This window comes from Microcebus murinus, chromosome 15 (genome assembly GCF_040939455.1).
Source record: "Microcebus murinus isolate Inina chromosome 15, M.murinus_Inina_mat1.0, whole genome shotgun sequence".
Classification (NCBI taxonomy): domain Eukaryota; kingdom Metazoa; phylum Chordata; class Mammalia; order Primates; family Cheirogaleidae; genus Microcebus; species Microcebus murinus.
Window position 1 is genome coordinate 60,933,413 of NC_134118.1, and position 17,747 is coordinate 60,951,159.

A 17,747-nucleotide genomic window follows, 5' to 3' on the forward strand; every position below is an offset into this window, starting at 1 on the left:
GGTGTCTGTAAAATATCCTTGAGTAGAAAGAATAGCTCCTTCACCAGTGAGGATTTATAATTGCAGAAATGTTTGGCATGAGCGCCACTATATTTTCTGTTACCCGGTTCTTTAGTATTAATATTAGTTCCTCACACAAAGCTTGGTACAAACTAGGAGGGGCTTACGATGCTATCAGACACCTCACTCTTTGTTTGCCTGTTTTGCCTTAAGGACTGTGCATCCTCTCTTCTTTTTCATTCCCACCTTACACACAGGGATCTTGAACCATTAACTATCGGCCCAGCCCACAGCCCTTTAAAAAGGAAACTTCTTTTAACTCACCTAAGGGAATAAAAACAAAAACAAAATCTGAATTAGGAGTCTGGGACCTTTACAATAAGCTGGTAGAATGATAGATGATTATTATCCTCCATGGAGTTTATAATTAGAATCATAATGCCCATGGAAATAGTTTCAGGCTAAAGAATAAATTAACTGGCTGTAACAATACTATTTACTTTCCTTCAAAATAGTAATCACCAAAATGTTTAAGCAATCCCTGTGTTCTACCCACTACTTCTAGGAAAGCATTGATAAATCAGGCATTCAATTATTCTAACAGTAATTTCAAGTATTAGATACACTGCTTTGGTAATAATCAGAAGATGCACTTAAGCTAGCATCGACACTAGTCAAATATAAGATTTAATAATATGAAGGAAACATTTTTATTCATATGCGCATCATATAAACTGTGATTAGTATATACAACCCATAGATATTTCTGCCAAATTTATCCTCCCATACCTCCAAGAGGAATGATCATCTAAAATTACTTACAGACGAATTTCCATGGGAATTATTATGTTTTTGGGAAAAAAAATCTGAAGAAGCATCTAAACACAGGCAGATGCATCGTGTGTAAACTACTAAATTTAGAAAATAGGATTTTTACATGGCTTAGACAGCAGAAACCAGTTTATTTAGTCTTAAAATGTTTACTAACATATTTGTGTTCATAAAAACTTTTATAAAGAGATATCACCATAGGCTAGGCGAGGTGGCTCACACCTATAATCCTAGCACTCTGGGAGGCCAAGGCTGGAGGATTGCTCGAGGTCAGCAGTTAGAAACCAGCCTGAGCAAGAGCGAGACCCCATCTCTACTATAAATAGAAAGAAATTAATTGGCCAACTAATATATATAGAAAAAAGTAGCCGGGCATGGTAGCGCATGCCTGTAGTCCCAGCTACTAGGGAGGCTGAGGCAGCAGGATTGCTTGAGTCCAGGAGTTTGAGGTTGCTGTGAGCTAGGCTGATGCCACAGCACTCACTCTAGCCTGGGCAACAAAGCGAGACTCTGTCTCAAAAAAAAAAAAAAAGAGATATCACCATAAAATCTGACTTCAACATATGATCTTTACTACTTTTCGATAATTTCCTGTTTATTTCCATTTTCTTGAGAGGAATGTTAAAAGTTCATGAGATATGTCTTGAGATCCGTGACTCATTCATAATTTTATTTGTTTTTTGACAGTGAAAAAAATCACACTTCTTCAGTAATTTTTTTTAATCAAAAGGTTTCCTGTGTAAAAAAAATCTTAACACATTAAACTGATCTGTGTTCCCTATGTTATTACTCTAGCCCTATGAAAGCATCTCATGATAAATTGTAATGCAAATTTGAGGTATCTTCTTCTTTTTTAATAAATTGGTAAAACATTTGGTTAACACTTAATTGGGTAAGGTAGGATAGTAGGGAAGGATTATGAAATTTGGCACCAGACTGGCTGGGATTCAAATCCCACACCTGCAATTTTCTTCACCCAATGCTCGTGCTCAATTACATCCTCTTTGCTTTACCAGCTGTAGGTGTATTCTGATACTACCTCCCTCACAGGACTGTGGGATGTAGGAAGAGTTTAGCATGCTTTTTTTGCACTGTTTTTAAAATTATCTTAAAATAGCGAATCTTCTAGAATTAATAATTTATTTACCTTACAACTAAGATAGGCTTTAAGAGACTTCACAACGTGAGAACTCTGTCCTTCGATGCAAAGATTATATAGGTTGGCTATCAAAATGAATAAACTCAAGAGTTATGAATTATGAAGCTCAGAGGATGGTTAGAAAAAGTGATAGAATAAGGGACATCTTCACAGATGTTGGCTGTACCGAGATTTGGAAGAGAAAGGAAGACTGGATAGAAAAAAATCAAAGAGTAGAAAAAGAGGCTGCCCTGGCTGAGGAGCAGGGGACACACAGGAATGAAAGTGGTGCATTCCTAGAAGACTGGAGAATTAGGAGTTGGAAATGGGAGTAGGTGTAGAATATTGAGATAAGATAAAGGGTGTGCTTGAGATTCCATAGGGAAGGACAAAGTTTTGAAAGATCAGATAGCCAGGCAGAAGACTTCTCATTATCCTGTGGGGGGTGGGGGATCACTGGTTTAATTAGCATCGTGATTGATTAATTAACTCGATAAAAATCTTTCAGGTACGGAACTACAAAACTTAGTAAACTGTGCAGATTTCGTCTTTACCGAGGCCAAATATGAACTATTTCAGATTGTCCCTCAACCTCCAGGCAAGCACAAATTCCGTAGTCAGGCATTTATCTTTACTCCTGATTTTCCTATCTACCAATAATGGAATGATCACTTCCTTCAGCAGACATTCTAGACACTGACCATGAAGTAAGGCATTATTCTCTAGTAAAGATGTTTAACAGCTTAAAATAAAATGGTATGGCTAAAGGAGAAAACACAACATTTTAGAGTATTAACTTCAAGATTTTCTTCCTGTGAAATTGCCAGCTTATGGGTGAGAATCATTTAAAAAAATACTTAAGGGGCTAGATGTGTTAGGCACTCACAGTACAAGGTACTGGGGACAGAACAAAGAACAAGATACTCACTCAACCAAAGAGTTGAAACTCCAGATCCAGAGTCCGGGCTGTTCAGCAGTTTCTGGGAACCTCTTAGAGTTGTTAATTCACAGACCCCACCCTAATCTACTCAATCAGAGCTCCTGGGGGTGGGACCAAGAAATCTGCATTTTAATAAAGTCAGGTGATTCCAAAGCTCCCTGAGAGTCTGATAATCACTGGGTAGATTAATTGTAGAATATGATTTGAAACTTCACAGATGCCTCCCTGGTGGTAGAGGGAGGGGCTGAGCGAGCAACAGAGCAGCTGAAAGGTCTTCACTTTCCATAGTTGCAGCTACTTTCCCTAGAGGAAAATACCCAGGATTACTACAAAGAAAGTAAGTGAGCTTTGCTCTATATATCATGGTTTTCTTTCTTAATCGTGGCTTTCTTTAAATTCCTAAACTCGATCTTAGTATGGAAGCTTGTCAGGATAAAAGAATAAGTGGGGAAGCCAAAGGCAGGGCAAAGAAAAAAAATTAGAAAAAAAAAAATAAGGGTAGTTATGAATTTAGCAAATCTTGGGGAAACATTGTGCTTCAACAGCCCTGGTTCTCTTGGTTTTTGTAAGAGTATTTAATCTCTGTCCTGTCCTCTGATTTCACCTTAAATTTTTGCTGGTTTGACAAGACAAGATCGTTTTGGGTTTTTTTTGAGTCAGGGTCTCACTCTGTCACCCTGGGTAGTGTGCAGTGGTGTCACGTAGCTCACTGCAGCCCCCAACTCCTGGGTTCAAGCCATGCTCCTGCTTCAGCCTTCCTAGTAGCAGGGACTGGCAGCGCGCACCCCAAGGCCTGGCTAATTTTTCTACTTTTTGTAGAGACAGAGTCTAATTCTTGCTCAGGTTGGTCTTCTACTCCTGACCTCAGGGTCAGGCGTAGTGCTCACATCTGTAATCCTAGTACTCTGGGAGGCCGAGGCGGGAGGAGCGCTTGAGCCCAGGAGTTTGAGGTTGTAGTGAGTTATGATGATACCATTGCACATTACCCAAGGCGATAGCTCTGTCTTAGACAAACAAACAAACAAACTCTTGACCTTAAGGCATCCTCCCACCGCCTCAGCCATCCTATGTGCTAGGATTACTGACAAGAGCCACTACGCCCAACAGAATATCTTTATGCATCTAAGGAACTTAGTCTTTTTGCGGATGGAAAGTGACACACAAATTTGTTCTTAGATTAAATTAGTTAGCTACAAAGAAAATAAAATGAGGATATGACTAATGAGGAAGGTATTTCAGATTGAGTAGTATAGATCCAGGGCAGTTTTAGATGTTAATTTGGGGTGCTTATTTAGACATTCAATTGCAAAAGAGCTGACACCTTTGTGTCCAGCAGGGAGATTTAAATTGGAGAGTGAAACTTAAATCTTTGGAAAAGAATGAGATTACCTAGGGAGAGACTGTAGGACTGGAATTCCAGACCAGAACTGAATTCTGGAGCACACTAAGATTTAGAGGTTCAAGAGGAGGCAGAGACAAAAACAGCCATTGGGAACCAGACCAGTCAAGTAGGAGGGACATCCGCTCCAGGATCTTAGTAGACAAGAGAAGTAAATAATGTTCCAGGAGAAAGGGCACAGTGTGCTGTTAACTTGCTGGGAACTCAAGGAAAATTTGAATTGAATTTATTTATTTTGGTGACTCGGGGGAGTCACCCTGGACATGTTTAGGGAGGCAAGAGCAGGGAAGCTACCAGGGAGTTGAAAGCCAAGCAGAAGAAAAAATTAGAGCACATTCAAACAAATAAACAGAAAATATTTGCAATTTTTATAATATACAAGGGGGTACTCTTTTTTTTCTTTTGGCAAAGAGTCAAGAACTCATGAAGCTACTCTTTTAGATCTATAAATATCTTTTAAAATTGACCAGAAAACAAAGGCCAAAAACCTGATAGAAGAAAATAAGAGGCTTGACCATAGGGTTCACAGCAAAAGAAATAAAAGTGGTTCTTTAAGCATATGAAAATAAAAGCTTTACACATAGTAAAATAGCTGAAACTTGAAAGTGTATGAAGATACTATTTCTCACCCCAGCTGGTAGGCAATAATCCAGAAGTTTAATACCTTTCTCATATATTGCCTGGAGTGCAAAATTGTATAACCCTTGTGGTTGGGAAACCAACGTAACATACCAAAATTATAGATGCATTTATCTACAATTCCATTGCCTTTTAAGGAATATGTCTTTTAAGGCCAAGATTTCCACCTTTTTTATTTAGGATTCCTTTGCATTTAAGTTATTGATGAAGAGCTCCATAAGTTTTTTTTTTTTTTTTTTTTGAGTCAGTGTCTGTAGCCTGTACTACAGTGCCATGGCATCTGCCTAGCTCACGGCAACCTCAAACTCCTGGGCTCAAGTGATCTTTCTGCCTCAGCCTCCTGAGTAGCAGGGACTCCAGGCATGTACCACCATGCCCGGCTCATTTTTTCTATTTTTTGATAGCGACAGGGTCTCGCTCTTGCCCAGGCTGGTCTCTTGCCCAGGCTGGTCTCGAACTCCTGAGCTCAAATAATCTGCATGCCTCAGCCTCCCACAGTGCTAGGATTATAGGCGGGAGCCTCTGTGCCGGCCCTTTGATCTGCAGTTCTAGCAGTGGACTTTGTACTCTGTTTCCTCCCCCCCTGGTCCTGTAGTTCCTCAAGTGCTTGTTAGAACTGTGCTTTTATTGAGCACTTTTTTTTCTAAATGACCTACAAGGAAGTGTTGTATTATGCTGCTGCTAGTCATTAATTTTCAGCCTGTTGCTCAAGATTGTCAGAAGATTTGGGAGAGCCCCTCTGATCTTAGAATGCTGGCATAAGTCTGTCTCCTTCCCCAAGCACGTGGCTGCCAAAGAGCTGTTGGATTTGAGAAGTCCGGGGTGCCCTGACCTCCTCTATCAGTGTGGATTGTTTCCTTGGGTCTTTGTGGACCCTGACGCTGCCAATTGTGCCTGTTCCAGAAAACGAAGGAAGCCTGCCAGTCTTTTCCTGTTCAGCGTGCAGGGAGGTAATCCACATCAGAAACAAATAGTCCGGTCTTCCACTAGGGGCATCTACCAAGATGTCCAAAAGGTTCAGCCACCAGTTGCAGCACAACATCACAGAAGATGCCTATTGTAAGACACACCTGGAGCCAACCCAGCTGTTCTGTGAGGATGACCAAATCACATTGTGCAGCATCTGCTTCCAGTCCAAGGAGCACAAGCATCATGTGGTGTACAGGATACAAGAAGCCGCCAAGAATTACAGGGTAAGCTTGACACAGATCCCAAAATATTCTGGCCAGCTACTCCGATGGATGATTGACTGACTGATTGGACAGATACCCTGATTCTCCAAAACCATTCATTCCCTTAGTTAATGTTTATTAAAGAATACCAGACAAATTCATATTTAGTGGAACCTTCAACTTCAAGGCTAAGAAAACATAGAGCTATTGGCTTTTTAGTTCTTTAAGGTTAGGACTCCATTTGTTCTAAAACAATTAACTCACCTGGAATTCTGTGCTCTCCTTCTCCACAGAAGTTACTCCAAGAAATATTGAACACACTGAAAGAGAAACTTGAAGTAGCTAAAAGCTTATTGGCTGATGAGCAAGAAAGAATGATGATGGTTCAGGTCAGTGCTTACCTTGATTCTTAGGAGAAAATTACCAATAATGTTAGATAGCAAATAAGTTGTAAGCAAAGTCAAAAGACAAATTACAAAGCAGAAAAAATCTGAAATCCATAAGTAGGAAAAGTGCTAATATTAACACATAAAAAGCTCTTAAAGTCAATAAGAAAAAGACTAGAAATTTAATAGAAAAATGATCAAAGAAACGAGTTTTGCAGAAAAAGGGCAAATATCTTTTAAACACATAAAAAGTTTCTGAACTTTGCTCATGGTACGAGAAATACAAATTAACTATATTAAATTGATAGATGGCATTTGCAACCCTTATTGGCAATGATCAAAAAAATTAATAACATGGTTCATAACAGTGATATAGAATGAGCACCTCTAATATTTTTGGTGGCTGTATAAATTGTGCAGCACTTTAAAGATTAACTTCAGAATTGCTATTCAAATTGAGAGTTTACCATCTGTTAGCCATGTTTCACTTCTAATTTCAAACTATGTCTTTATTCTTATTCTGTGCCAGGTAGCACAGATTTTAGGTATTCTCTCTCACTTTTTCTTTATTTTTTTTAGATGGGAGGATCTTGTTCTGTTGCCCAGGCTGGACTGCAGTGGTGTCATCATAGCTCACTGCAGCCTCAAGCTCCTGGGCTCAAGCGATCCTCTTGCCTCAGCCTCCCAACTAGCTGGGACTACAGGTGCGCACCACCGTGCACGGCTAATTTTTCTATTTTTTGTAGGGATGGGGGTCTCACCATGTTGCCCAGGCTGGTCTTGAACTCCTAGGCTCAAGTGATCCTCCTGTCTTGACCTCCAAAGTGCTGGGATTACAGGTGTGAGCCACCGTGCCCAGTCCTCTTTCACTTTTTAAAGAAAATAAATATCCAGTTGGGGATGGAAAGAAGAAATGCCTGTCTAGATAAGAATTTTTCAAACTGATCCCATTTTCTTCAGCCCCAAGCACCACATGTTCAATAGATATTGAAGTCCCACTATTTGCCAGGGACAATGCAGGGTGCTAGGGGTCCATTATTAGGACAAAAAAAAAAAAAAAAACCACCACAAACAGTTCTGCTTTTGTGAACCTTACATTCTAGTGGATGTAAACAAAATAAGTTTAATGTACAGCATGTTACATGGTAAGTGCTATAAAATTTTTTAAAAACAGGAAAGAGGTGGGATGCACTTTTAAATAAAAGCAATCAGGACCTTGTCATTCAGAAAGTGGCACTTGAGGAGACTCAAGGAGGCAGGGGATTGAGCCGCGTGTTGGTTGTGGGGGAGAATATTCTAGGTGCAGGGAATGGCAAGCGCAAAGCTGCGAGGCTGGTGTGTGCCTGGCTGGGGTGTGTAGTGGCAGTGGGGGCTGTGGCTGGTGCAATTAGAAGAAAAGGGGCCGGTCATTTAGGGCAGCTGACCTTCAGTGACCCAGGGACACTACTGGAAGGTTGTGAATGAAAGAGCCACATGACTTAACTTCCACTTTCACAGAAACACTCTAGCTGCCGAATGAAGGGGAGGGTGGAAGCTGAGGTGGGGAGATCTGGAAAGGGACTGCCGTGATAATTAGGGTAAGGTGGTGGTAAGCTAGGAGTGTGGGTAGCAGAGAGGTGGTGAGAAGTGGTTAGAGCTGGAAAGAATACATTGTGGTCAATGTAAGGTAGATATAAGACATAAATATAGATCATCTATCTGTCACATTTAACCTGAAGTCTATCACATCTATATGAGGAAGGAAGAAGAACAGAATTATAAAGAGATGATTGAGTCTGAATATAGAACGAGGCTCCGGTTGTTGAGTGAAGTGAATGAGCTAAACTTCCAGAGACTACCAGGATGCACATCTGACTTAAATTTGGGAGAAGCCGGTCCGAATCAATTGATCGGGTTTGCTACAGAGCTAGAGAAGTCCTCCCAGGAAATGCTACAGGTGAGATGTTGAAAACAACATCCTCATAATGTTAATATTTGAGAAATGAGAAAAAGAAGAGCTGAACATTATGTCAATTCCAGAGTGAGACATCCGTGACAACCACAGATGTGTTAAATGAATGTATAGACCCGCCTCGCAATTCTATTCCTATGAATTTATCCTACGTGCATATAAAAAGACACATAGGTAAGGCAAAATATAGCTATAAATATATTTGTATATATATTACTACATTATACTGCAGATATATTTATACACCTGTAGAAAGACACATGGGCAAGCAACGCTATAAAACTGAGTGTCAATGTAGGGCCATGGGTTATTAGCATTAACCTGTGAAGCCAGATAGATGGAGTCCTATCTGTGTTCTGCTACTTACTAGCTCCTGAGTGGTCTTGGACCTCTTGTTTCACCTCTGTCTCAGTTTCTTTAGCTATAAAATGGAGATAACAGTGGCCCCTAATTCATAACATTGTTAAGAGTTTTGAGTGAGATAATCTACGTAAAGTTCATTAGTGTCTTGTACCTATTAAGCAATCAATAAGTAGTAGGTATTGTTACTATAATAACACTTATAGATAGCAAGAGATTAGAAACGTCTATATCTGTCAATATAAAACTCACATAATAAATTGTACTACAATACATAATATGGAATATTTGTCAACATATTAAAAGGATATCGTAGCTCTGTGAATACGTGTAAGGAGCACTCTCCAAGAAAAAAATAAGCTTTCATTAGCAATAGAATATAATATGTCATCATTGATTTTTTTTTTCCTAAATAATCATGTCCTTATGTGACTAGGTGGAGTGTATATTTGGAAGGATAAAAAGGAAACTGATACCAGTGGCATAATTATTTATTCCTTATTAATTTAAGTTAATGAAAAGATAGAAAATATTATGTCCTTTAGGTGCACGTTGCTAATCTGGGTAAGTGGAATATGCGTACACATGCCCACATCAACTTAAACACGTGCCCATTAGATGTCAAAGAATCAAGTTTCTACTGAGAGGTGTCCTGCCTGACACAGAAGGTTATCGTGGCCTTACCTAATTATGTCTGTTTCTGGGGTGGCAGGCAGGAGCACAAGTTTCTGTAGATTCGGTTGAATTAGGGAATAAGAGAAGTTACTGGTTGTCGAATAGTAATAAAGAGATATTTCTGCAGAGACTGAGCCATGTGGGGAGAGAGAACATGAACAAACTGAAGGAGAGCGAGGTCAGAGTTTCTGAGCAGATCTGCAGCCTCCAAAGGGTCACTGCGGAGCTTGAGAAGAAGTGTGGGGAGCCCGCCTTCGCAGTGCTCAAGGTAAGACTCTGGGAAAAAACCCTTTATTGTCTGAGAAAGGAGACATGGACAGTGCTCATTAGGGTCTCTCCCAGAACACAATCTCCAGTGGTCTGCAGCCATACAGAAAGGTCATGTAGCTAGTTTCCAGTTGTAAATTATCAACAGTAAGTTTGAAGTGAGATGTGCCTCAGTATGTTAAGTAATTAATGCACCCATACAGTGGGACATTCTGCAACCACAGAGTAGAAAACAACTCTATATAGGCACTAAAATAGTATTTTCAAGGTAGCTCATTAAGTGAGAAAAGAAAGACACAGAACTAATTGCTTTCTGTTTGAATTTTAGAGAATATTATATAAAAATACATGTATACATTTGTGCTTGTTGACTTTGGCAAAAGGTTATCGCAAATCACGCCCATTGTACTCCTTGGTAACCTTTGGAACCAAGGATGAGAGTTATTTGTATAGTATCTGCTATGTTCTGAATGTGCTCTTCTAAAATATATATGTTGAAATCCTCCCCCTCAAGGTGATGGTATTAGGAGGTGAGGCTTTGGGGAGGTGATTGGGTGCTGGGGGCAGAGCCCTCACAAATGGGATCAGTGCCCTTATATTAATAAAAGAGGCCAAGAAAGACCTCTCACCCCTTGGGCCATGTGAGATTAGAATGAGATGAAGCCTCACCACTGGGGATCAAGCCTCCACCAGGCATCTAATCTGCCAGCACTTTGATCTTAAAATTCCCAGCCTCCAAAACTGTGAGAAATAAAATTTTGTTGTGAATAAGCTACCCAGTCTGTCTATGGTATAATATGTTGTTATAGTGGCCTGGATAGACTAAATATTGTATACTTTAAATTTTATGCAGTAACATATTAATATATTGCCTTTTCAGAAAGCAAGTTACTATCTTTGTAAGATTCTGTCCATATCCCTCTGCCAGGTCCATATTGCAATGTTAGTGCATTTGGAAAGCCCCTATAAGCAAACCCTTAGGAAACAGTTTAGTTCCAGTGCCAAGCCCAGCTCCAGACAGTGCCGGCGGGTGTGGCTAAGCTTGGTTCCTGACCGGGCTCTCACTTCCCTCCCAGCCTAGCAAGCCACCTCCAGCTTAGAAAGCAAATAGATGGGTGTCATTCGAAGAATGAACATTCTAATAAGATGGCTGAGCTGAGGTATAGAACATAACAAAATGGGAATGTAATAAAATGATTTCAAGTGTTTTCCTGACTTTTCCTACTCCATATTAAAATTTGATGTCTAAAAATTAGCACCATGACACTGAAGTAATTACATGGAAATTGATTTTATTATTGCAAGAAATGCTATTTTCATGGGCACAGCTCACAAAAGACTTAGCTCAAATACCCAGTAGTAACGTTGTCTCTTTTTTTCCCCTCAGAATGCAAGACATTGTTTGGAAAGGTAAGTTTTCATTTGGAAACAGTTGAGTCAGAATCCGAGGCTGATGGGTTAAACACTTAAGATGCTGGGCTTGAGTTGGGAGGTCATGTATGAGATCCGTACATGAGATGAAGGGGCCTGCAATCTGTGCAGATGACTGACACTGTCCTTTCTTTATAGGGGTGAGTCACTACTGCTTCAGTGTCTAGAGCCTGCTCCCATCACAGACCTGAGTTTATGTCAAACACTAGGAATGAGCCAAATACTAAGAGCGTTCCACAGTAAGTTGATACATAGTCATGACTATAGGGCACTTCAGTTTTTTATTTGAGAATCAAGTGACCATCCCACCCGAAATAAAAGTAAATTCCAGTCGTTTAAAAATTTTAAAAGACTAGAGACCTTAATAATGCTACATACATTAGACAACTATCAAGAAAATAACTGTGACCTTATGTTGAAAGCTTTTCCCATACAAATTTTTTTTTACCAGTTTCCCATCCCTGAAATGTAATTGCAGGCAGATTCCACTAAAAGATTTAAAACTTCTAGGGGCAAAAATTCAGTATATATAAAAGGATTTATTTCTTCTGTCCCTATAGTTTTGCCTTTTCTAGAATGTCCTATCAATGGCATCATATAGCATGTGGTCTTTTGAGGCTAGCTTTCTCCCCTTGCACAATGCAACTGAGGGACAGTACATCCGAGTTGTTAGGTGTGTCAGTAATTTGTTTCTTTTTATTGTTGGTGCTATTCCATTGTATAAATATACCATGATTTATTTACTGTTTTGCAATTCTATGGATAGGAGTTGTTTCCAGCTTTATGCTATAAGTACCAGTGTACAGATATTTGTGTGGGCATGGCTTCTTAGCTCTTGGTTGTTGAGGAGTGGGGTTGCCAAACTGGTTTTCCAAACTGCTTATGCCATTTTACATTCCAACTAGTAACATGTGAGAGATTTAGTATTGCCAGCATTTAGGATTGTCACTATGTTTTATTAGATCCAACCTAATAGACATGTTAGTGGTATCTTATTTTAATATACACTTCCAGAATGACTAATGATGTTGAGTGTATTTTCATGTGTTCATTTGCCCTCTGTTCATTTGCCCTTTTCATGTGTTCATTTGCCCTCAACTTAGGTTATGTACACGTACAAACCTTTTCCCCATTTTTTAAATTAGGTTGTGTGTTTTCTTACTGAGTTCTGGAATTTCTTTATATATTCCATTTAGCAGGCATTTGTCAGATATGTGTTTTTCAAATATTTTCTCCCACTCTGGTTTATATTCTCATTTCCCTAACAGTGTGTCTTTTGAAGAGTAGAGGTTTTAAATTTTGATGAAGTTCAGTTTATCAATTTTTTATTTTTATGATTTGTGCTTTTTCTGTTCTATTTTTTAAAAAATCTTTGCATGCCCCAACAAAGATTTCCTTCTAAAAGTTGTATAGTTTTACGTTTTACATTTCTTAGGGATTTTCTACAAAGACAGTCATGTAATCTATGAGTGCAGACAGTTTATTTGTGCCTTTCCAATCTGTAAGCCTTTTCTATATTTCTCTTGCCTATTGTACTGACTCAGATTTGCAGTATGTTAAATAGCAGTGATGAAAGCAGACACTTGCCTTATTCTTGATCTTAGAAAGAAAGAAAGCACTAAGTCTTTCACTCTAAAGTTTGATGATAGCTATAGGCTTTCCATACTTGCCCTTCATCAAGTTGAAGAAGACCCCTCTATTCTTAGTTTGCTAAGAATTTTTATCATGAATGAATGTTGAATTTATCAAGTTAATGTTAATATGGTGAATTATATTGATATGTTGAACCAGCTGTGTATTCCCAGGTTAAATGTTTGATAATGTTTTATCCATTTACATATTGCTGTATTCAGTGTGCTAACATTTTATTAAGTTTTTCATATTTATGTTCATGAGGGATATTGGTCTGTAGCTTTCTTTCCTTTTAATCACCCACTGGTACATTTAATTTAATCATTTTGGTTTTGATTTCTCGATAATCTGCTTGGTTCTATGTCAAATCTGTTTAGTCTTGATTTTGATTTCCTATATCTTATAGATATTTTTAAGATTTTATTTTTTTTGAAAGATAGTAAGCAAAGTGACTTTAGCATCTATGCCTGATAATTCTGATATCTAAATTTTCTTAGAGATTTATTTCTGCCAGTCTCACTCAATAGTGGTTTTTTTATTTTGTGAGTATATGCTTACTTATTTTTAATAGTAAGCTTCCTTTTTTTCTCAGATAATATTTTTAGAAATTCTCTGAGTCCAGGAATGGAGGTATGCATTTTTCCAGAGAGAATTTGCATTTCTTTCTGCCAGTCTTCTGGAGATACTGAAAGTCCAGGACAACTTGAAATTTAAAAATCAAGATGTGGCTTTTGACACCACCCTAATAATGATGTGAATTGCACTGCAAGTCCCAAGGTCTAAGTTAATTTAACTTACTGAAGTCAAGCAATAGAATTTACTGGATCTGCTGCTGGATCAGATGTTAGAGGTAGGAAGTAGGAAACAAAGGACTACTCCAGGTTCATTGCTTAGATAACTAAGGTGACAAGAGAGCTGTTAGCTAAGATGTGGAGCCTGCGGAAGGATAGGCTTGGAGGTCCATTTTGGGTGTTTTATATTTGGGATTGCTGTGTTTTGTCCCTCTGGCATTTGACAGTATATTTATGGAGTGAGTCCTGAACATATAGAAGGTATTTAAAACTTAAGGTAGGTGCAGTTACCGAGGGGGAAAGAATACAAGTAGTAGAAAGAAAAAAATCTCAGGACCAAACCTGAAAAATCACAATAATTAGAAGTTGGACAGAAAGAGATAAAGAAAGGATTAGTCAAAGATAGGAGAAGGCATATACATTCAAATCTAAGGAAGCACATTGAGTGTTCTTGCTCCCAACTTGATTTTCTCAAGGATTCTCATGGGTTTTCTAGTCTCTGTTCGTATATTCTCTTGATTTACTAAATATCAAGGGCCTACTGTCAGCAATTTCTAGGCATCTACTTCACACCCTGGGGATGTTTAAGATGCATAGAGTGAGTCACAGGGAAGAGCCATGAATCACCTGCTCTGGTAGCAGACTCCAGTGCCTCTGGCTGCTCCAGGCTTAAAAAAGATCTACAGGAGACTAGAGTTGGGTCCCAGATGATGTCTGGGTGGAACTGTTTACCAGGACAGTTTTGTAGCCACTGGAGTGAAGCTGCTTCTAAACCTCTCCATAGCCCATTAGTTGTGTTTTGTTCTTCCTCCTTAGGTTTTAGATTGTGTCCCTTTCCAACATCTTAGTGGCTTTTTTCCTCTATGATGTCCATGTTGAAGTAAAGCTTCGAAGTTCCTTTTCCTGGATGCATCTAAGTTGCCTCTACCATGTCTGTGCCTGAAACTTGTGCCCACCCAGCAAGGAGCCCCTGCACGTTAGAAACTGTGTCTCTGAACCAGGCACGGTAATCACACCTATAATCCCAGCACTTTGTGGGGGTGAGGCAGGAGGATCTCTTGAGGCCAGGGATTTGAGACCTGTCCAGGCAACGTAGTGAGACCTCATCTCTACAAAAAATTAAAAAATGATCAGGCATGTGTGGTGGGTGCCTGTAGTCCCAATTACTTGGGAAGCTGAGGCAGGAGGATCGCTTGAGCCCAGGAGTTAGAGGCTGCAGTGAGTTATGATCATGCCACTGCAGTCCAGCCTGGGCAGCACAACGAGACCCTATGTCAGGGAAAAAAACAAAACAAAACTTTTTTTAAGGCCGGGCGCGGTGGCTCACGCCTGTAATCCTAGCACTCTGGGAGGCCGAGGCGGGCGGATTGCTCAAGGTCAGGAGTTCAAAACCAGCCTGAGCAAGAGTGAGACCCCGTCTCTAAAAAAAAAAAAAAAACAAACTTTTTTTAAATAAAAAAATGAAATTATGTCTCAGATACCGGCATCGATGAACCTCTAGGCTAACTAAGTTTTTCTCTCCTTGTAGGACTCATAACTTTGGATCCCAAAACAGCTCATCCCTGCCTGGTCCTGTCTGAGGACCTGAGGAGAGTGAGACTTGGAAGTGCCCAGCAGGATGTGCCTGGCAACCCAGGGAGATTCGACTTCGGGGCCACTGTGTTGGGTCTGGAAAGCTTCACCTCCGGGAGGCACTACTGGGAGGTAGATGTGGAGAAGGCCACCAAGTGGCAATTGGGCGTATACCAAGACTCTCCAAACAGAAAGGGCACCGTGCCCACATCCTCTGGAGATAAAGTCTTACTCATGGGGTCCATGATGGGGACTGATTATACCTTCTGGGTTTTCCCCCCTCTGAAAAGGGTTTCCCTGAGAAAGCCAATGCACAAAGTTGGAGTTTTCCTAGACTATGAATATGGGCACATATCATTCTACAATGTGACAGAGAGAACCCTCATTTATAATTTCTCTCACCTCTTCTTCCAAGGATCTCTTAGGCCTATATTTTCTCTTTGTATCCCAAATTGAGACACAAATTCAGACTCTCTCACTGTCTCCCCTCATCACATTCCTTCTTGTTACTGTTAGCCCTTAATCTTCCTGTGTGGGAAACCCAAGACCACAGGAGCTCAGAAAGTTAAAAGCAAGACTTTGTGAAATAATGTATATAAAGTAAATCCAATAAAAGAGTTCTGTAAGTTGGATCCAGTTTAATACTCCATAGCCTTTGTGTTCTTGTGACTTTCAACACCTGTTTAGTGAAAGAGGTTGCATTTAAGCTGAATCATGAATAATAACTGAAAGACCCTACACTAATTAGAACAAATGCATATGCATCATAGGATTGGGGAATTGGAGAAGAAATATGGCCTGGGGTCCTTAGAAGTAGGTTAGGGACTTTGGACATATTTCTGAAAACATTTGCAGAAACAGCTGTAATCAGGAATGAAAGCAGGAGTTTAGATTTAAGTGTACCATCCTAGTGCCCTGAGGATGGAGACATCCTGTCACTGACAGTAAGTCTCTAGACTTCTAAGTTCCAAATAGAGAATAATAACTTAATTTCCCTGGATATTTTATCTGGGTAAGGAGAAGGAATTATGGAAAGTATGAATATTTTAAAATTATTTTCCAAGTATTCTTTTTCTACTTCTCTTTCTGACAAGAAAAATTAGATTTCTTAAAATAAGCCTGAATAGTTCAATGCTCTGAAACACATAAGTATTACTGTAATGATTTGCTCTCTTCCTCTATCTGGTGATCCACTAACATAACAACCTATAAGTATATATTAATCTTATTACTCATATGTGGAAACTGATACTCTGAGAGCCAATTTAATTTTTCTGAAGTCGTGTAGCTGTTAAGTAACAGCTTAACAAAGCTGGAAGGAACAAAGATAAGCAATCAAATCTAGATCATCATATCAAAAAGCAAGCTCTGTCCAGGCCCCTGTTGCATAGGAATCTATTAGGATAAGCATGACTAGGTAGGACAGTGGTCACATTCTATTTGAATTTCCTAAAAACACAAGCCACTGTCCACAGAGAGTAAATGCAGCATATGATTTAGGAATTCAGTATTCTGTAGGAATACTCTGGGGGATGGCGGGGTGGCCAAGTTCTTAAGGATGGGCAGAGGAACAGACAGCAAAGGCAAGTGTATGAAAATCACTCCAGTTGACTCATAGGGGTCCAGGAAGTTGTAGAGTCTTATTTATCTATCTTTTGGGGAAAGATTTTTAATTGGCCAGTTAAATTCTCAAAATTTGCTATTAAACTGTACGGATTTTATTTTATTTTTTTTTTAAAGATGTACACTCAGAGTCATTGGGCGTCTTCACACTGAATCACAAGAAGCCTTGGGGGAAAGAGGCCCTGCTCTGAGAAGTGGGGGTTAGGTCAGGTAATTGAGTTGGAAGTAAGATAATTATTTAAAACACTGAGGTTAAGAATTCAGAGCAATGGCTCTCAAACCCCTTCCCAGTTTCCTGAGGAAACAATAGTGATAATTCATTATATGGGGAAATGTGAGACAATTTAGCAATGTATCCTCTGTGATTAATGTTTAAAATCAAATGTGTACGTGTCTCCATGGCTAGCTACTGAAAGTTAGAGGCTAAAAAAATACTTTGCATCAAACATTTGCATTGCCATACAACCCACAATACAAATTGTTTAAAATAACCTAGACCAGTGGTTCTCAAAATTGCCTTCACCACCATGGGAACATTTGGTGACATTTGGAGACATCTTTTGGTTGTCACAACACCAAGAGTGGTGCTACTGGCACCTATCGAGTAGGGGCCAGGGGTGTTGCTACATACCCTACAACGCACAGCACAGACCAGCAAAGAATTACGTGGCTCGAAACACAGTTGTGCTAGGCTGAGAAACCCTGAGCTAGACCAACAATCATTGCAAGAAGTAAGGATAGCACACTTTGAAAACCCAAATCATCCTTTCTCCAAAGTGCAGGAATTCCTAATGTACCCATTTACCTCAGAGCTTTGTAAACTTATTAATTTGTTTATTATCTTAGAATATTGAAATTAAGACAAAAAGGAAATTAACATTATATTGACCTTAATGTAAATATGATAATTGATAACTGCTTAGTAGATTATTAGCTATAG

General features: G+C 39.4%; 1 protein-coding gene across 1 annotated transcript; it reads left to right on the forward strand.

Annotated features, from left to right (window-relative positions):
* The first annotated feature begins 3,133 nt into the window (after nucleotides 1–3,133).
* Nucleotides 3,134–15,700, forward strand: TRIML2 (tripartite motif family like 2). The gene is given in 8 exon segments (XM_012784230.3): nucleotides 3,134–3,246; nucleotides 5,851–6,140; nucleotides 6,413–6,508; nucleotides 8,247–8,441; nucleotides 9,619–9,759; nucleotides 11,146–11,168; nucleotides 11,328–11,428; nucleotides 15,141–15,700. Coding segments are annotated over 7 exon segments (1,305 nt in total). The 5' UTR covers nucleotides 3,134–3,246; nucleotides 5,851–5,951.
* The last annotated feature ends 2,047 nt before the right edge of the window (nucleotides 15,701–17,747 follow it).